The sequence below is a fragment of the Glossina fuscipes genome, unplaced genomic scaffold (genome assembly GCF_014805625.2).
Source record: "Glossina fuscipes isolate IAEA_lab_2018 unplaced genomic scaffold, Yale_Gfus_2 0, whole genome shotgun sequence".
Classification (NCBI taxonomy): Eukaryota; Metazoa; Arthropoda; class Insecta; order Diptera; family Glossinidae; genus Glossina; species Glossina fuscipes.
This window is the reverse complement of record NW_023998414.1, coordinates 13,847,187-13,869,512: the sequence shown is the minus strand read 5'-3', so window position 1 is coordinate 13,869,512 and position 22,326 is coordinate 13,847,187. Positions and strand designations below refer to the sequence as shown.

Genomic DNA, 22,326 nt, shown 5'->3' with positions numbered 1-22,326 from the left:
ATATGTTCATCGATTCGGAATCTTAATCTAATCAAGATGGGGCATATAAGCCGAATTATGCCAAAAGCATAATAGATTCTGTATTCAAAGTTCTTTAACCTAGACGCCTGTTTCTACCTAGTAATGAAGACATTTTCATTTTGTTCGGGCCATTAAATTGTAAGGTCTCGCTTGTACGCCCGAAAACAATTGCGATATGTCTCGGGCCTAAGAGCTCCTGATGCATACCCCTGAGCGCTACAAACAACATGACAAATCGAATACACTTTCACCGTTCACTGGCAACCATAGAAACAAAAAGGTAAATTTAATTTCAATCCGATATGCTTACACTCGTCACCTCTAATATCAAAGATATTTTATTAGGATCATATCGAAATTTTTGGATACCTATCACGTGTCTCTCTTTCAATTTTTTTCAAGTAGACGTCGAAACTTGAGAAACTAATTAAACAGAGTTTACATGTTATGTAAACGAATCGTGCTCGTTTGCAATACACAACCAAACCCATAAACTAAATTATAGTTATAGTGAATGAGCATACCACACCCAAAGAGCATTATTAAAAGCATAATGGAAACTTTATTACATATTATCAAAAGGTCTACGGGGTAGATTTCTATTGAAGAGTTAAGGTATATTCAATTTTTCGTTGCATTAGTATCACATAGAAATACTTATGAATGGAATATATATATTTTTAGTCGACATATAGTTCGGACTTGATTTAAGTTTGTCCCTCGGTCCGGTTGGTACATTTAATTTCAAATTCGAACATAAACATCTAAAACTAAGAAGAGTTGGTCGCTTTAAAAAATCTATGCATGTATGCCTACATAATATATTATATACAATATATGATATACTATATGATATATTACATATAACATATGATATATTATATGATATATTATAGATAACATATGATAAATTATATAATATATTATGTAACCATATATACACGTGTACATATACATATATAATATATAACTATATATATGTAATATATTATGTAACCGTATATACACGTGTACATATACATATATAACGTGTACACGTACATACACGTGTACGTGTACATATATATATATATATATATATATATATTATTTAGAGCAGTCTAAAATATGACAGGCAAAAGAGCTAGAAAAGGCAAACTCTTTTTCGATTCCTTTATATTCAACGCTTATTTATACATTTCGTGTAAATTCATCGCTTATTTATAATACTTATATTTTCTCTGTGTAATTCAAATATCATGGTTACGAGGCTAAAATTCTACGCGCACAAACGCGAATACACTATACGCATTTGAACAATTCATCGTGTAGTTGTTGTTGTTATGTTTCGTGCTTGAAACATTAAGTGCTACAGCGAAAAAAAGAGAGAAGAATATATCTTGTGAGTTGAAATCGAATCTAAAGTACCCAACCAACATGTATTAGGTGAGACACGTTTGACATATCTAAGAGATATTAAAGTATTAGTAGCTACACAAAACTTCTGTTAGAAAAGTTTATTCAAAGTTTTGAATTTCAATTAATGACTGATATGAAGTGGTATCAATGATTAAATATATATATTATATATATATAATAAATATCGCTTAGGTTATGCTTTATGTTTTATATTGAACGCAAATTTCCAAATTTATCTCAATATATTAAGTCTATTCACTTAAAGAATGTGTTCCTTTTCTTTTTGTGTTGAAATTTATTGTGTGGACTCTGTCTTCATAAACTGCAAAGTTATTCCCAATGTGTGTTAAAATGAAGTACAATTCTTCTGATCATATATATAAAGTTGGATGAAGTGCTTTCTTTTATTCGCATTCATTTAGTGAAATGTTCAGCATATGATTGCTTGTATTGTTCTATGCATGTCAAGAAAAAATGTCATATGCATTCGCTGTGCGCATGTTAAATTAATGCTACAAAAAAACCAACAACAATAACTATACACATCAAAAGGCCCTAAAAAACTAATTTCAAACAATCAGGTAGTAAGAGAATGATTCACATGCAAACGTATACAAGCATGCGAGAAAATTATGCATATACATACACTACACTACTACTATTGTTACTACTACTAAAATGTAGAATTACGACGAGTTGAAAAATAAAATTCAAAAAATGAAAGATGAGAAAAGCGAACGACAATATGAAATCTTGTCGTTTGTTATACGTAAGAGGGGTTGACACGAAAGGCAAAAGAACCTTAGCTGATTATTCCCTGCGCGGCAGCTGTGTTTTTTCGTTTTGTTTTATGATATTTTTTCTTTCGCTTTTTCAGCTAAGCACTCATATACACAAGCTAGGCTGCTTACACCTCAACTACCACCATTTCTTCCATTGCAAAGGAATACACACAATATACACACCGTTGCATAGTACACAACGGCACAAAGCTATTATTAATTTTGTTGCTTTTGTAATGTTTAGGAATGAAAGATTGTATGATATAATCACCCCGAAAGTTGTTAGTATGCGTTGGGCAAACAAGATAGACAAAAAAACTCAATAAAAATATATTTACATCCAATTAGAGTGAAAAAGATAACGTTACTTATATGCGACTCTTTTTACTTATACATTGTACTAGTGTACAGAATATTTTGTCTACAAAGAGAAACCAGTTTTTGAGATTACGTGTTTTAGTATAAATGCATGCGTGATGTATCTTTTTTTTCTTTTTTTTTCGATTAAAGCATATAGAGTTGCCGTTTAGTACGCGTATAGTCGTTGAGTTGAGCAGTTCGGTTGGGTTGGTGTGTTTTATATGAAATAAGAAACAGTTTTTCCATACTTGAGTTTATTTAAAGAAAAGAAGGAAAAATCATGTCATACAAGAACTTTGTATAAGGGAAAATATAAATTGTAATAAAGTGGATAATATATTAACAAAAAGTATTTAATTGCATGGATAGAAGTGAAATTATTTCTTGGATAAAGCATTTACATAAGAGCAGCGTCTTTCATGGCTGCAAAAAGAGAGACTAATTAGAAAAAATTAAAAAAAAAGAAAAAAAAAAAAAAAAGAAAGAAGATTGGCCCGTGAATTTACAGGTGCTTGGCCTTAATTATTTTTCAAGTTTATTAGGATATTTGTTTAAAAAAAAAATTGTTTGCCTTGCAATTAACGGCAGAAAACCGAAAAGAGAGAAATCCTCTCATCACTACTTTTGATTACACTAAATATACAATATAACACCACCGTACACCATATATATAAATATATGTATATATATATGCTATATGTATGTATGTTTATGTGTTTTTAGACATGTTCCCGTTTTATTATTTATAGTACACTTAAAAACGAAAAAAAAATCCCAAAATCCCCAAAAATAACACTCGTGATCTATTAAACAAAAAGGCAGACAATTTAAAAGCATACAGAAAAAGAAACTACGATGTTGCATGCCATGCTACAATTTTCATTTCGTTTAAATTCGATTTTACTTTAAACGATGGATCGTCGTGCTTTAAAAGTTTATTCAAGAAGGTATTTTTTTGTTCATTCATCATATTTTTTTTCTTACTTTTTTTTTTTTTTTTTAGATTTCTTTCCAACTTTTCTTCCCCTTTCGTTTTTAAAACATGTTTTACTTATTGCTCTTTATTTTCTTTGCTGCTGCCTTGTAGTTTTGTTGTATGATGTTGTTATGTTTTGTTTTGTTGTATTTTCTGCTTGGCTCTGTGTAAGCAAACACAATTATTTGCTCTTTACTCTGTAAAGGTATATTTTCTCATTTGTTTAATATCTCTTTTTTTTTTTTTTTCTATTCTAATCTTTTGACATACCTACCATAATTTTGCTCTCTTGCAAATTATAGATTATTTTGAATTGCACACAGCACAGGGTTGCATTTTCTATTAATTTTGGGTATTTTGGTGATTTTTGTACCCACCATCATATTTTATATATATATATATATTTTATATATATATATATATATATATATGTATATGTGTGTATATTTATATGGATGAGAAGTTCATAAAATGTAAACAGTTTAAAAAAATTTAAGTTGAAGCTTACTTTCTTCACATATAATATTATTACTGAATAAATATATTTTCGAAATGAATTGAAGTCAAAGCAGTTATTAAATTAAATGAATGGTGAAATTCGCTTTGATATATTTGTTCATATTTACATAAAAGCATACTTGGTACAAATTTCTTGTTATTTGTATAAAAGTTGTGAATTTAATTCATTTTTTTAAATCATGCTAAACTTGTAAATATATAGGATTGTTAACTTGTTATAAAATATTACATACATTAGTAAATGCTTTACCGAAAAGCCGCATGAAAACGAAACTGAGGAGATGTTTATGTATATATATATATTTATATATATTGTATATACATTGTCGTATATAACCCGCCTTGACTGTGGATTATGGCCACATAATATTTTCGGATAATTTTTCATTTTAATATGAAAATGGTTTTTGCTTATGAATAATGAACAGATTAAAAAATGTGGCTAAATGTTAAAGATTTAGAAAATGTAAAGAAAAAGAGTAGCCTAACTTGCTATGCCACCCATGCAAAAACCTTCTAATAATATATGTTGTTTATAATATTTGCAAAGTATTGGCTTCATTTTGCAAAGCAATATGGTGAAGATCCAAAAAAGAAAGTGAAGAAATCGTTTATTCGATATAATAATCAAAATCCAACGAGTTATAACTGATTCAATGTGCAACTAAAAGCCTACGCCACGTTTGACGGAACATCAATTACGTGTTGGCATTCCGATCTGTTTTCGCGTCTATTATCGAATTTCGAATAAGCTTGAGTACTGGTAACCATTCTTCGTCGTTTCTGCCTTAAACGTGTGCTATTGGCTTTTACGTCAGATTACACGTCCATTGTGACCACAGCAACATACCTTTCCCGCTTGTCGAAACCATTTAAATCTTTCCTAAAATTGCATATTTTAATTGCAAATTTTATAAGCTTAGTGGGAAACAATATGCCAACATTTGTCGTCTCGGAAGGAAAATAGAAGATTAGCTGTGATTCGGACACTTGAAATTTGGATTAAACATGAGACACAGGTTTTGCATATATTTCTTTCCCAAAAGAACTCGTTGCACTCACACATAAAGATTGGAATTGTCTTTGGGTAATGTCTTAAAAATTTGTTCTTCCATATTTTTCAATTATTTGTTCCTTTTATTTAGTTACTTTTCGCATTAAAAGTATTGGTTTGTTTGTTTTTGTCTTTCTGAATTCCCAAAATGCACATTTATCAAAACCAGTTTCCCGCTGTGTTGACAACTGCTGCTTCTGCTTTTAATGTTTTCGTCTGCCTAGTCGTTGGTACGATTCGTGCGGACATTCGATGTAGTGAAGTAGTATGTTTTTTATTTTACTTTCTATAAATCTTGGCGTTACCTCTACTCTCTAAAGTCATTCAAGTCAACCAGACAAAGTTTCGCAATGGTTAGCGTTTCTCCTGTAGCGAAGAGAAAAGAAAAAAAAGAAAAAAAAAAAACAATTCCAGCTTTTTTTCTTTTTCTCTATAGTGGACTGGCTTAATAGTGGAGGTGGTTGATTTTAATACATATTTTTTCTTTTGCTATGTTTAGAAACACTAACATTGCAAAACTTTAATCAGAGAGCAAAAGATTAAATTACAAGAAAATAATCTCTGAGACGGTCTTTTATAATATGTATGCAGTGCAATAGGGCTGCCAAGTTTTAGTATTTAACATTTTATTTATGCTAAACAAATTTAAAGATATAAAGACCGTTTCGAATGTATTAACTCGAATTCTATATGTAAAAATTAAAAAAAAATTATATTAAAAAGTAAAATTGTTCGATCAACATCATTATTGCAGCGTACTACATTAGCGCATTATATTTTTAATACGTTTTTTTTTTTTGTGCTTCGCTCTTCTTAAGATCTGCATTTTTAAATGCAGTTGCTATTCGAATGACACACACACGCACACACAAACTATTATTTCAGGTTACTCTTTGTTTGTTACTATTAAATTTAAAAAATTTTGAATTTTTTTAGTTGGCTTTGTACTTTATTTATTTATTTATTGATTGTATTTAGATACTTGCAAATTGATATATAAGATAAACTAAGATAATATAAATCAAAAGTAATCTATGGAAACTGGGCGGTAAATAATTTGATTGCATAGCTGCTATTAGATATAGTGAATCAACAGTTGCCTTGTGCAAGATTCGCTTAATGTGCTTTTAAATTATTTCCTATTTAAAACTGATATTAAATATATATTTAAAAAAAAATCTTTCATAATAGCAGAAGAACAACGAAATTAAAAACAATACTTTTGGATATATATATATATGGTATTCCATTGAAAACAAATATAAAATCGCTTTAATCTATCTATTAGCTTATTGCCGATCTACTAGTTACATCAATTTGAAAGTAATTGCGATGGAACCAAACCGGAGAATGGTGAAGAACATTGTGCAAGTTTTCAAGCTTGAACAGTTTATGATGGAAACAAGTTATGTACGGCCTACACTTCCTGGTCACAATTTGCTCATATATTTTCTAATAGATTATATGTTTATATATATAATAGATCATATATTTTCAGATAGATAGATGGGCTTGGTCTAATGAAAGTCCGTTATTTCTCTCACGATCAAATTGCAAAATAAATTTTTGCTTGGCTTAAGGTTTAATAATGGGTATGAGAATGGATAATAGTGTATATAATATAACCATTATAAACCAACCTTGACGCATTAATTATACATCCTTTTCAAATTACAATTCTAACAAAAATGCAGTATTTCAATAATCAAGTATTCGTGTTTGCAGGTATTGCTTTTACAAAAAGGCTAGCGGTTTAGAAGCCAAAAAATAATAGTGTACCGGTTTTTTGCAATTTTTGGTAATACACATACATTATATGTTGCATTTCCAGCGGGCATAAATTGCCCGCTATTTTAAATCCAAAAATCCCATTTCTTAGCTCCTTTCGCCAAGAAATGCAGATTAATGTCTTAGATAATTTTAGGAGATTGCATTTCCCTTGCTATTAGATCACGTAAATAAATCATCAATGTGTATTCTGAGGAGACTTCACTGTAAATAATGGAAGAAAATATTCCAACAATAACTATAGCACACAAATTACAGATTTTAATCTTACATGCACATGTACGTACATACGGTAATTAATTACGCTTCAAGAATTTTTAACAATTTCCCGCTAAAAATTTATACATGCATATTGGCAACCTTTTACAGACAACGTTGTCTCTCTTACACTAATGGTAAATGGAACAAAAGCAGAATTAAAAGAAAAAATGTAAATATTCTCATGCTCTGGCAACATAAAAAAAAAATAAAGGAAAATATGTTATTGCCTGAGAGGTTTGGAGTGCCACTGTGAATAAATGGGAATATTGAGAAAAAAGGAACACAACAAAACTAAAAAAAAAGAAAAAACCCTCAGACGTCGAAAACTAAAATAAAATGAATTATTTAAAAAAAAAAAAAAAAAAAAGAAAAAAAAAAAAGGAATACATGCAGTTGAGTGTGCCTGAAAATAATCGATAAAATACGAAAGTGTGCGCGCGCACTTCTTACACTAGTACTACCCAACTCTGTGGCACACACAGGCTCACTCTAGTAACCCATACACACGTTAGAGCATATTTTGTTGGTAACGATGAAATATAAAAATAATACCATGGCTGTTGAGAAAAAAGGAAAAGAAACATTTGACGGACCACCACATGTACTATATAGGAAAAAAACCAAAAACGAAAAAAAAAAAAAAATTTTAAATTATTGTATGCATGCATTTCACATACAACATCCATAGTTACTTTTCTTATTTGTATTATGGTTGTTTAGTGTGTACTCTTTCAGAGAGGGATTAATTTTTTTTTGCGTTTGTATGGGCGCATATGCATACATATATGCATGTGTAGATTTACTACGGCTTTGCTTGTTCCTGTGTATGCTTTTTATGCTTTGTTGGGTTAATAACATTTGTGATTTGTTATTGTTGTTGTTGTTGTTGTTATTTCTGTCGCTGGCTTTTTTTTTTTTTTTTTGTGCCTTCAATCTTTAGTTGTTGCTACATTTCAATGTTACTGTTCACATTTTAATGGTTTTCTCTAGTAACATACAGTTGTTGTTGGATTTGTTTTCTTTGTTATTTCGTCCCATGTTTTGTATAATTGATGATAGCGATGAAAATGGTTGCTTGGTTTTTTTGTTTTTTTTTGTTTTTTGTTTTTTTCCTTTAGCTGTCAAAGATGTTCCCTTTAATCATGGACGTGCCGAAGATATTGGCTTCGATTGGTTTCGTATAGTTGATGTTTTTGAAATGCTTGAATGAATTCGACTCTGCCATATCGAACTTGATACAGATTTATCTTAAAAAAAGTAAATTGTTAGATTTGCTTTACTTCATAAGAGAAAAATTTATTTCAAATAATCAGAATGAACTGGGTTATCGATTGCTCCAAGTCAAAAGAGTCCTAATTAAAAGCCCACCCGAAACAGTTTCCCAAAGAATTGAAGATAACGCCATCTTAACAACAAAAAAATATTTAGTTCGAAAATTCTCCGCATTCAGCTGACATAGAACTTTGATTATATCAATATGTCCCTTCTTTCGTTAGATGAAAAGCGAACTTTCCTACATGAATTTATAGGTGTGGTTTATCCGAAAAGGAAAATTCCCAAATGCAAAGTACGAAGATGAACGTATTAGCAGAAGTACACTTATCCCTTTGTTTGCACGGTACTTGATTTATAAAATCTGGTTTTCTTTGCAGTTTATGAATGAATGAATGAATGAATCAACTTGAAACAGTTGAAAAATTACAGAAAGCGTACATAATTTTGAATATTAATAAGAAATGCAAAAAAGTTGAAAGAAGAATACGCGCAAATCATGATTCATATCATGTACTTTCCAATGAAGATGAAAATTTAAGTCATCATCATTATAACTGAAACAGATCAGTTTTCTGTTGGCGATATCGAAGTTGGTTTCAGATTTTCTTAAAAAAAAAAAAAAAAAAAAAAAAAAAAGGTAGGGAAAGAAAAAAACGAAAAAAGGTAGCTTCGGAAAGATTTGAAAAGGTGAAAAAACTAATTTTCACCTCTACATAACTCATGGCATAGGTGTGCCAAGTTTATGCAGGCATATGCAACACTCAGGGGAACTCGAGATAGAACCAGTTTTTATTGTATCGATTGATTTGGAATAATGTTTCGGGTCGATTTAGAAAATTCTCCTCAATCGATTGCAGTTTGTCTGTCTCTTTGTTGGATGCGTGTTTAATCTATACGTCGCTATTCGAAAATATGGTACGGTGACTCAAGACGAACGGCCACCAACAAAAAAAAAAAATTTAATCGGGCCATTTTTATGATCAGTGCCATATAAAGCTCTATTATGAAAAAGTCATTACATGAAAGAAGTTTTCCATTTTTAATATGTCCGCATTAAAATTGATGAAAAATTAAATTTTGACATATTAAAATGTGTGCGAATAATGCGCATGGAATGGGACGATTTTTCGAACGAGGTCGCATATAAACAATTCTACAAAAAAATCACTCTTGACACGGCAATTAAGAATAAATTTTCGTACGTTATGACGCAAACAGACAGATGATTGCATTAGGAAAGCTGGCTTAAGGTATTGATTGGTCGACTTTGTTTGATTAAAGACTATTAGCTAAGTCCCCAGTGACCGTTGTAAAATTTTCAATTTCTTCATTACGATTTCCCGTAAATGCTAGCGTTAGCATAGTATAATAAAAAATTAGCTTAATCATCATACACATTCATCCAAATATAATCCGAAATATATCTGAAAATTACGGCTAAAACTTGGCTGAGTAGTGTAAGATTCGGCTTAGAAGAAAAATGCTATCCCAAGCGATCTAAGTTCATCAGAAAGACTTGAAAGCGATAAGGATGGAGTTACGCCGCCGACTACGCAAAAAGTTCAGCTTCAATTGCTTTTAAGTTGCAATAGTTAAAATGACCCAACGGGTAAGGGATAAAATCAAATTATTTACTTTATTTATGACGCATAATACGGTAAAAGAAATTAGCATAAATATCGAGCCTGACAATAAAGATACTCATAGTTGTTTGGAAATTTTGCATTATACGGTCATAAAATCATCTTATAGGAATATTGATCTCCGGAGGGATTAAAATTTTTTAAACAACCTAACATAAAGTCTAAAAAATATTGATCATCTAATAGTAGAGAAAATGTTATTTAATACCGAATCGAATATGATGAAGGGAATGAATGAATGAAATATGCGATTACCACAAAGCGTAATAATATTCTTTAGAAGACTGGGTGTAGGGAATTTTTATTTCATATAGCATCGCTTTTCAGTTTTAAGTAAGAAATATATAAATTCTCTTCTTCACGTTTACGTTATGAGTTTTTTTTTTTTTTTTGTCCTTTATTCTTTCTGTTTCGTGCATCCAGTGCACTGTGCTCAAAAGCAAGTTGTTATGTGATGTTTTTAGTACAGAGTCTGTAGACGCGTCGCAAATTTTCTGCTTTGTATATTATTTGTTTTTATTTGCTGGTCTTTTCTAATTCTTCTTCTTATACAGGTTTTTTTTTTTTTTTTTGAATACTATAAAAAAAAAATTCTCCATTACGGTAGTGAACCAGTCAGCCATTCTAACACATTGTTTGTGTGTGTGTTTGTGTGTGTGTGTGTGATGAGAACATTTCTCAAGTCATCAGTCGGTTATTTCGTTTGCAATTCGTGACGTCTCGTTTTGTTTTATATAGAAATCATCTGTGCAGCGCAACGTCTATAGTTAGTAAAAGCGAAAGAAAATGGAAATTTTTTTTATAACTCTTGGTATTAAGTGTGCGTTCGTTGCTCATGACGCTTGGCGTGTAACAGACAGTTTGGACTGAGCAGCTGATAATAAATGTTAGTTTTAACGCCATATTTAAATTAATTGCCATCTATGACGCTGCGCCATCGTCACAGCCACTGCCACTGCCACTGCCATGAGCAACCCACTGCCACTGCCACTGCCACTGCCGTTACCATGTATTCAACACATTATTGCGTTCGCCTTAGCTCTACTTTAGAATTAGATGCGAGCGAATTTCATAATACATTAAACAACTGTAACTGTGACCACCACCATATTGTTAAATGTTAAGAGAAAGGGAAAGTCTGAGAACTAACAACAGTCTCTTCTCTCTTGTCTCAAATTTTATTAAAAAAAAATTATAAAAAGAAAACAAATAAATTTTTTAATATCCTAACGGTATATTTTTTGTTTTAAAAATATTATAAACTCAATTAAGAGAAGGGTTGGTTGGTTGGTTGAATTTTCCTTCGTTTTGTTCTTAAATTGCACCTTTATTTTTTTTTTTTCGTTAATATTACCCCAACAGCTGAAAAGCAACCCTTAAATTTTTTGATTCCATCAAATATTCTGGATTAAAGATATTTGAGGAAGTTGTGTGTGTTGTTGCGTAGCTCGTGCTCCTAAAATGTTATTTTAGTTAAAGAAATTTGTTGTTGTTGTTGTTTTATTTTGATTATTTTGAAAAAATCTCATAATTTAATGTCTTTTAAAAGGTTGTCTGCTACTTATTTGCTACGTACGTGCATACTATGTACTCTACACATACGACTGGCAAGGCTTTCTTATTTGGTTTCTTAAGGGTATGTTTTTGACACCGCGTCATCCACTGTCTAGTGCTATTGTTTTTTCATTTCTTTTTATTTTTTTATTTTTTATTTATTTTATTTTTATTTATTTATTTTTTTATTTTTTTTGCTTTATTAACATTCCATTTTGTTTCGTTTTCGTTGATTATCATCAACTTGAAAGTTGGAATAGAAGGGAAGGGATTGCAGAAGTTTCAAACGGAAGCCTGGGATGATGTTACACTTTACTGAAAGCAAAAGTTGCAAGTTGGGGTGAATTTTTTTTTTTTTTTTTTTTTTTTCTTTATATTGTTATTTAGGCTCTAAATTTTAGATTATGATACTCACACAGATGGTTAATATTATATGTAAATATGTATATCAAGGGCCGTAAAGTGCTTGTGGGCTGAATACGCAAAATTTGTTGCTTTCTTCACCTGCGTTCCTTTTCCCATTTAATAATTATTAAACGTAGAATGCTTCATCCCGTAGCCCATTTATAATCATGTCAGAAGCCGAATTATTTTCAACTTGGTGTTAATTAAGTTGTTATGTCCCAATAGATGCGCATAAGAGAAGCAATCTTTTTATGAATTTTTCGTACTCACATATGAAAGTCGTTTTGTACCTCCTTCAAGTGTGTATGTGCATTATATTCAGAGAAAATCGATCACTAGCTGAGAACGTTTCTTAATTTTGATCATCATCAGCAGTCCCAGGTTTATCACCAGCAATTCTGTTACTTTTTGCTTTGAAAAGTGAATTAAAATTCAATATGAATTTCTTCAAATGAGCTGAAAAGGATTTGGTTATCGGGCAATTACTTTGTTATAATATTGATGTTAACGCGCAAATTATTCTCTTGGCCGAATCTTACTATTACTTAAGAAATTTGCCAACGCTCATGATAAGGTCTCTGTTGCATAGACAAAAGTTGAAAATTTGATAACATAACCTCACAAAAAATAGATGCAAACAACACAAAATTTTTATACAAACGATTTAATCTTAGTTTATATAATATAAAAATGTCAGTTATCTGGATACATTGTGCAACAAACACAAGTATGTTAGTGTGTCAAACCGCTGTAACATATTGATGAAGATTTGCTTTGATATAGCATATTAAAAAATTGACCCTTTGTCTTCACCGATTGAGAGAATTCTCCTAATGATCTTTAGCATCGCATCGAAATATTTATGCGAAATTTTAGATTAATATTATAATAATATTATAATATATATATATATATATATATATATATATATATATTTATACCCTACACCATTTGCGATCTAAGGGTATATTAAGTCTGTGGTGGTGCATAGATGGGCCGGAAGGACTTGAGATAGATCCATCTTCTATTGTATCGAACATTTCTGAATCTATTTAACTTTGTCTGTCTGTCTGTCCGTTTGTTATATGCTCATAGCAATTTTCGAGATATATTGATGAAATTTGGTGCATTGACATGTTTTGGCCCAAAGATGAACACTATTGAAAATGGTTCGGTCGAGATCATCTCTTTCTCAACTAACTTTCTCACTTAACCTTATTTTATTTTGATAATTCATTATTTGAATTAATACCAGTATAATTGTATTAAGCGAAATGGTTTAGGTTATTTAATGATTTGTTATTTGTCTATCTTAATGGTTCTTTATGTTCTATTTTTTCCGTTTTGCGATTGCAAATAAAAAAATTTAATAGTGAGTCTGAGTGAGTTTAAAAAGCCGTGTATGTGTAACTCGAATTAGAATGAAAATGTTTCAAAGATATGGAGCAGATATCGGAATATCAACTACATTCGATTTATTGCGTAAATAATAAAACAAAATAGTCTAGAAGGACATTACATGGTATAGCAAGTGAGAAACGTATACTTATTTGTCTTTGGGGGAATCTTTGATGTTTTGATTGTCATATATAAAAAAGTGATATAGATTTTGTTAAATCTCTTCGTATAACTTTTACATTATTGACATTCTAATATTTTATCTGGGGAATATTTATCTTTCGATCAATATCTTTCGCAGATTATAATCATATATTCTTAGGCTGCGATGGATCTTTTTCAGCATCAAAATTCATTGATTTGTCGTAACTGTCAGTTATGAGTGGGCATGCCTAAATTTTTAGCTTCTTACTTTTAATGATCATAAGTGTTTCAATAAGACAAGATGAGCGAAGAGATATCGCTATACCGGATCCAGAATCGTGCTTTAAGTCCTTACATAAGATGGATATGTAGTTTACAGGAAAGGAAATTCTAAATACGGCGACTTCGTTAAATAAATGTGAACCGTTGTATTTGTGCGGCCACTCTGTTAATTATTAATTAATTATTAGTTCAGTCCTTTTTTGAGTAAAACTTGCATCTTATCCTCCTTACGTTTCAAACAAGTGAACCTTCATTAATTTCATGCATTCTACCCTTGGTAAATCTGCTATGTTTTGCTATGATCTTGGTGTAGAGCCTCATACATAGTTTAAATGGAAAACTTTTGATATCAATGCATTCAGTGTGCGCTTACTTATCTAATAATTGATTTAATCAGCATCGCCATCCAAAAATATCCTACGTTAAAAATATAATAGATTTCTGAAAAATGTTGTCGCTTTATTTGATTAATTTCTATTGAATTGAATGAAAATGTCTTATTAACAATTTCATTTGAATATAAATTGAATAAAAAAAAGTTCTTTGTTGTTTTTTTTTTTTTTTAATGTATTACTATTTGTATCATTCATTATTATTATAGAACAGCGGCTACAAGTGAAAATACGACAACGACGACAACCAACTCATATCTGCCAACACAACCCTTAAAAGATAATTCTAATATAAGAATTATTAAAGTCAATGCGGAACAAGCACACTTAATTGAACAACAAAAACAACAACAACAACTTGTTTCCGGTACAACAACCAACCCCAATAATAACTGTAACAGTACCCCCTTGACAAATACAACCTGTAAGAGCACCGGCTCTCCAACTTCGGCTACTATTGTTAGTATTAACGGTACTCATAAGCCAAACAATAACGGGAATTGTAATAATAACGAACGTCCGCTTAAGTGCTTAGAGACATTGGCACAAAAGGCTGGTATCACATTTGACGAAAAATACGATTTTGCTTCACCGCCACATCCAGGTAGTGCAAGCGGTGGCAGTGTAACGTATTCAATCGCTACGACTGCAACACAGCCCAGTGTTTCAGCTACTGGTTTAACGGGCCACGCGAAAAGCTTCACACTGGAGAAAGCACAGAGTCCAGCGCAACAAGTGGCACCCGGAGCGGTGCCACTGCAAATATCTCCCGAACAACTACAGCAACTTCAGCAATTGCATCAATTGCAACATGGTTCCCCATTTGCAGCAATACAAGTAAAACAAGAATTTCCGACTCACACTACCACGGCAACTTTAACCGGGCCTTCTGGAGCTGGTACCGAACTAAAACATTCTTGTCTATTGGATGCAGCCACTGCCCAAGGTCAATTGCAACAGATGCAAATGCAATTAGCTGCCGCTGCTGCTGATGCTGGTGGAGGAGGTACTCCTAACAGTCCAGCCACTCAACAAACGCCCAGCAGTGCTGCAGCGGCAGTAGCCGCTATGCAACAACATTCCACCACAATTAGCACTATGTCCCCAATGCAGTTAGCCACAACTACCGGGCAGGTAGCTGCAGCTGGAGATTGGGCACAAGGGCGCACGGTTCAATTGATGCAACCGTCCACCGGTTTTTTGTACCCTCACATGCTGGTACCGGGTAATCTAATTCAATCTGGTCTCGGCCAACAGCCTATACAAGTTATCACTGCGGGCAAACCTTTCCAGGGTGGTGCCCCACAAATGATTACAACAACACAGAACACCAAGCAAATGGCTATAGGCGGTAACACTGGATTTCCTAGTGGTACCACTTATGCCATACCGTCTAGCCAGTCACCGCAAACACTACTTTTTTCTCCTGTTAATGTGATTTCTCAATCGCCTCAACCACAAAATATATTGCAAGCTATGGCAGCTGCCTCTAATGCTCAACAGCAACAACAACAGCAGCAGCAGCAAAAGGGAGCAATCGAATCTCAGAAAAACATGCAGCCAAAAGTAATGCAAAAGCTAACTACGACGACCACAAATTCTGTACAGTCAGCGGCTACGGGAGGTGTTGGTCAGCAACAGCAACAACCAACAACTCAACAGTGCGTACAAGTCAATACTCAGACTGGCATGCCGACAGGAACAACTCAAATAATTAGTCCTCTGCAAGGAACAACGGGTGCACCGCAGCCGTTGCAAATCAATGCAGCGCCATGGGTTCAAAGTGTACCATTTTGGCCAAACGGTTTGCAACAGTTGCAAAATCCTATCATTATAAGGGGTACTCAACCTGATGGTACTCAAGGCGTGTTTATACAACAGCCAACGGGACAGACCCTGCAGGCGCAGCAACCAAATCGTAAGTAAAAGAAATATTTTATAAACTTAAATATATATGTTTTGCGTTCTATTTCTTAGAAATTACTCTCCAGTGTAATGTGACACAGGCGGCCACTAAAGCACGAAATCAATTGGAACAGATTACAAAACAACAGCAACAGTCTGCAGGCACAGCGCAGCAAGTTGTTCAACAGCAACAACCTACCACGACTCAATTACAACAAGTGCAACAGCATCCGCATCAGCAAGTGGCTGCGGCGACGGCAGCTGTAGCCGCCCAGCAACAACAACAGCAACAACAAGCAGTCGTTGCTGCGCATTTGCAAGCAGCTGCTGTCCTTTCGCAGAGAACACCGGCAGCTCAGATGGCAATGGCACAAAATGGCAATACTCAGATACGTCCCGCATCTTCAGTGTCCACACAAACTGCACAAAATCAAAGTTTACTCAAGCAAAAAATGCGCACGAAACAGCAGAATGTCCGTCCAGCATTACCTACAATTAAAACAGACGCGACGAGCTTGCAGCAGCAACAAGTAGGAAAAGCGCAGGCAGCTGCAGTGACAGGGTTGCAACAGCAAATATCCGCGGCAATGGCTGCACAGCAGCAGCAACAATCACATACACAACCAACGATGCATCAAGTTGTCACATCAGCGGGCAATAAGTGAGTTTGAAAACTTAGTTTACTTGTTGACTTCTTCTTTAAAATTGGCAAACGAACCAATTTAACAGATTTTGCGTTATTTAGTTTACGTGAGTTATGCCTTTATCAGAATTCTATCAGATGATTTCTAAAAATCCATGACTAGAATTATTTGTTTGGCTTTATTACCCTTTCTCGTTAGTCTTGATTTAAAACAGTTCTTGTATTAGGATTTGAAAACTTCTCATTCATTTCTTCTTTCTGTACTTCATATTTTTTGTTGTTGTTGTTATAATGAAAGAATGGTGGTCATGAGTGCTGGCACCCCAATCACCATACAGAATGGACAATTGCAACAAGCCGTAGATAAACAACAGCAACAACAACAACAGCAGTTACAATTACAGCAACTGCAAAAGCAACAGCAACAGCAGCAGGCTTTCCTACAGCAACAGTTTCTACAGCAGCAAATAGCGCAAATACAAGCTGCACAACAGCAGCAATTACAGCAAGCCGCTCAGCAACAGCAACAGCAATCGCAAACGACGCAAGTGACCCAAACTCAACCGCAAATACAATTACAAGTTGGTCCGCAAACTTTCATTACAGCGCAACAACAGCAACAATTACAAAATCAATTATTGCAACAGCAACAACAGCAATTGCAACAACAACGTGAACAACAACAACAGCAACAGAATATCAATTATCAGATTGTTGTACAACAACAGGCTGCGGCACCCCAGCAGCAACAGCAACAGCAACAACAACAGCAACAGGCGCAACAACATCAACAACCGCAACAGCAACTAACTCAGCAAATTACGACTGTGCCATTTTCAGTTTCCTCATCCACACCGGCTTCCATAGCTAGCTCGTTACAACAACATGTCGCATATCATACCAAGACCAGTAATTCACTGCCTACCACATCTATGGTAACTCTTTCTCAGCAAAGTGGTCCTTTGGTCACAAGTACTGTACATCAACAACAACTAATAGCTTCAGCATTGGCAGCATCACAGCAACAGCAGCAGCAGCAGCAGCAGCAACAGCAACAACAACAACAACAACAACAACAGCAGCAGCAATTACATCAGCAGCAACAAAGTCAACAATTAGCAACAGTAAATCAACAACAATCACAAACTTTAGCCACCTCTCAAGCAGTCATGCCGCCCCCATCATCTCCGGCTCAAAATCCTATATTGGCAATGGCTTCAATGATGAATGCGGCTGCCGGTGGGGGATCAGCAACATTAACATCAACTTCTTCCGTATCGTCGGTTGGTACCACTATCACTACCACTACTGTTCCTACAAGTATAGCGTCGTCGTCTATGAGTCATCAGAATACTGCCTCTGCATCTTTACCCAGCACTCCCAATAAAGTTGCAGCGGAACAAGTCAAAGCCGTATCTAGCGCACCTAATACACCGACCAGCGCTGCTCTGACTGTGAGCTTGAGCGCTCCCAGTACACCTTCCAGCTGCAATGAATCCAATCAGAAGGAAACACCGCCAAAGGTGATTGGGACAGAAGCAAATAGAATTTCCTCGTCAGAAATCACTTTGACCACCACCACATTGGTGTCTTCAATGGCAACGGGCACTCCGACCACAGCAAATAATAATTCTCTACCAGAAATACCCCAACAAATTGTTACACCTATAGATACAACACCGGTGTCCGAAACGTCGAGTGAACATCAGTTGACAACAAAAACGCAACAAATACAGGCGTCGACAACAAGCCCGGTTACAGTTGCAGCTAATACACCGGAAAATTCAACATCTCCCGCAAAGTCTATCAAAGCTACCAGTGAATCTGATTCTTCAATGACATCAACTGCAATTGTCGTCTCGACTACGCCAGAAGATACCGGTTTATTGGCAAGCGTAGGTACAACAATTGCTACCAATACTGCTCCCGTAATTGCAACTAGTTCAGTAGCGTCAACTACGAGCAACAGTGCATTCGTAAGTAACAATATAAGCACGACTACGAGCACCACAACTACGAATACCATTAATATGAAATCGATTAGCACCACGTCGGTACCGTCGAAAACGACAACAGGTGCCAATGTAATTAAAGCTGAAAAGGATTTACCGAAGGCAATGATTAAACCGAACGTTTTAACGCATGTCATCGATGGCTTTATCATTCAGGAGGCTAACGAACCATTTCCTGTAACCCGACAACGTTACACAGATAGGGAAACCAGCGATGAACCGCCAAGTATGGTTTTACTAATAATTAATTACGTTTGCTAGAATTTTAATTAACGGTTTTTTTTTTTTTGTTTTCTGTTTGATTTTTAGAGAAAAAATTGGCATTGGATGACGGTACTATTAACAATAATAACAACAATAGCTTGTCTTCAGATCTATTAACATCCGATATGGTAGCTTGTGAACAATGTGGCAAACCCGAGCATAAAGCCAAATTAAAAAAGAAACGTTTCTGTTCGCCATCGTGTGCTCGTCTAGCTAAAAACTCAGCTGGGGAACAAGGTTTAGGTCAGGTTGTTCAACAACAATCAGTTGACAATAGTCTAAATAATGCAAATATAACTGCCATCGTTACAAGTGACAATATAAATGGTAACAATTTAGATTTAAATACCAATAATTTGGTAACGGCTAACATTGGTGTAAATGTGGAAAAAATGCAAACTGAATCGAGCAGTAATAGCGCGTCGACCATGGTAGCTCCCAATTTTGCAAATAACAATTTATCTGCCAACAATTTACCCATCACAATGACTACGTCTGTTAGTGAAGTGGGTGCAGTTCCTCAAATATCCACAGCTCCTATTGTAGAGAATACGCCTCAAATGGCTAATTGGTCTGTAGCGGATGTCTGTGAATTTATTAAAAATTTACCCGGTTGCAGTGATTATGTCGATGATTTTGAGCAGCAAGAAATTGATGGCCAAGCTTTACTATTACTTAAAGAGAATCATTTGGTTAATGCCATGGGCATGAAATTGGGTCCGGCTCTTAAAATCGTTGCCAAAGTTGAATCTATGAAAGAAGTGACGACAGCAGCATTAAATGCCGCCAATAATTCTCCAAATGAAAATAATCAACAATAGATGCTAGTAAAATGCGCGCTGCTGTTGGGAGATGAGAAACTGTGAAAATGAAATTAAATAATTTTGTTGAAATTTTTTTTTTTTTTTTTTTTTTTTTTTTTGCTATTTTGCTTAGATAACAATCGCGTCTATCTTGCATTTGATATAATCGAGAAATCTATGATGATGGGTGATGGTCGCTATTAAAAAAGATCTTCCCCCTTGTACATATATACATTGAAATAATGAAAGTGTAAAGATATGCTTCGTTTTTATGTGTATTATAAAAACAAGAAAAAATTATATTAGAAATATTGAAAAAATTTCATAACAACAACTTGTAAATGCTTACATGATATATGATATATGAACAAGAGCAGCCAGCCATTCTAAAAAATAAAGAATTTTTTTTTTTTTTTTTTTTTTTTTTTTTTTTTTAGCATAAATTGTATTATTTTATATAAATTTTGGCTGTTATTTTGCTCCGAAACGATAATCAGTTGGAAAGTTAATGAAAATTTTGTACATTTATATAACTATTTTTCTTTCTATATTAAATGTAACGTAATAAAAATAAAAATAAAAAGAAAAAATTATGTAAAGTAAAATATTATTAATAATAATATTATTATCAGCGAAATTGTGACATAAAGCTAACAGAAAAAGATATCTACATATATACATACAAATACACATTTATATACATATATTTAATCGTAGCATTTGCATTTAAGATAATTAATTGTAAGTTTATTCCTTCGGTTTTTTTAATTTTTAAATTTTTATTTAATAAATAACTGTAAATTTTCTTGATTTAATATGTTTAATTTTTTAAATGCTAAGATATTTCATATAAATGTATCAATTACATATAAATATAAAAATAATAAATACAAAAAATCACTGTGAAGTGTTTAAATATTATGAAAACAAAAACATGAAAAATGAAAAAAAAAAAAAAAAAAAAAATACAAAAACAAAAACAAACGAATTGTCTTTTGTGTAACTTTGAAAATAAAAAACTTGAATACTAGAATTACACCACCGATCGATGTTTTGCCTATTTGTGTATACGTACACCTATCTCTATTCAGTAAAGTGAGCCGAAATTCGTTTTACTTTGTTTATGAAATTTCCAAACCTTTGCAAAAATCCCGGGAAAATAAGTTGAAATTTTTGATAGAAATTTTTGGTAGAAATATTACTTGATCGATTGAGTGAAAACTTTTAGTGGTACATGTTTATCTAGCATAACTGCGACTTGTAAGATATCTATCTTACTGAGCCATAATTATGTGTATGTGTAACATTCGAATACAAGTAAACAACATTTTTGGCAAATTGTATTATTTTATATGCACAATATAAGAAGAATGCATTCTTCTTCTTCTTTTTTAAATAAGCAAATCAACAACAGATGACTCGCAGAATAAGTAGAAACACAATAGTGGGCCATAGCCTAACATTAAATATCCTACATCAGTCTACAATTATTATATGTAATGATTTTGCAAAGTAAGGCGTTATAGAGCCAATGGTCGAGAAAGTGATCCCATCAGAATCCCATTTGTTTTTGGGTGAAATCTAGTCAGTGTACCAAATTTCATTAAAACATGCGGTTAAAAATTGCGGTTGACGGACAGACAAGCTTAACTTGATTTAGAAAGTAATTCTACATAAAAGATTGGTCTGCCCCCCAAATTTTTTTATCTGCACAAACTTAATACATACTTTGTATCACAAGTGGTGTAGCGTGCATGCAACGTTAACTGCTTATTCATTAATTTTCGGGGTATTAGTAAACCGATGAGAATTATTTTCATGGGTGTTCCCGACTGCCCGAATGTATGGGTGGGTAACAGTTTTTCGAATTAAAAAAGCAAGTTTTCATTTTTTTCGAGTTTATTTCAATTTTTCTTTTTTACTTTTGTTGAGCGCGCGTACTTGGATAGTTTACAACAAGTTGTTTAAAATCTTGTCTTGCCTTAATCGATCAAAGAAATATTTTGTAGCAAACTACGGCAATTTCATAGATAAACTCAAACTAATCCAATTTAATAGAACCTAAATATATATGTCATTGACATCTCGAAAACTGGACGAAAGAGAAAACGTTTCCTGGTTTTGATTTTTTTGTAGCTCGAAAAATCAAAAGTCTTAAATTGACCTGTCGGGTTATTCGATACTGAAAAAAATCGTATAACTTGTCGACAATTGTGCATTCGTTATTCGACGCGTCGACTGTCATCAAGCCAAATCCAATTGCCCCAGGCGATCCGAAGTTTTCACATCAATTTAGAAGGCAGTGATCGAAAAAGTGGACCGATCCAAACCATTTTTAATATCGTTCGTCTTTGGGCCAAAGTATGCCGGTGCACCAAATTTCATCAACATGTCTCAAAAATTGCGACCTGCAACTTGAGTACAAAAAAGCTGGACAACCCATCAGA

The 22,326-nt window shown here is 33.4% G+C and overlaps 1 protein-coding gene across 1 annotated transcript; it reads left to right on the top strand.

Moving 5' to 3' along the window:
* The first annotated feature begins 3,305 nt into the window (after positions 1-3,305).
* Positions 3,306-20,219, top strand: LOC119633388 (polyhomeotic-proximal chromatin protein). Its single transcript, XM_038026932.1, has 5 exons — positions 3,306-3,508; positions 14,462-16,170; positions 16,230-16,818; positions 17,099-19,038; positions 19,122-20,219. The coding sequence occupies exons 1-5, from the start codon at positions 3,474-3,476 to the stop codon at positions 19,895-19,897; spliced, it is 5,049 nt and encodes a 1,682-aa protein (XP_037882860.1). The 5' UTR covers positions 3,306-3,473; the 3' UTR covers positions 19,898-20,219.
* The last annotated feature ends 2,107 nt before the right edge of the window (positions 20,220-22,326 follow it).

Coding starts and splice junctions, on each gene's coding strand:
- LOC119633388 (XM_038026932.1), top strand. CDS start 3,474: ATGGATCGTCGTGCTTTAAAAGTTTATTCAAGAAG. Junction 16,819..17,098: donor GTCACATCAGCGGGCAATAA/GTGAGTTTGAAA, acceptor TTATAATGAAAG/AATGGTGGTCATGAGTGCTG. Junction 19,039..19,121: donor AACCAGCGATGAACCGCCAA/GTATGGTTTTAC, acceptor TTTGATTTTTAG/AGAAAAAATTGGCATTGGAT.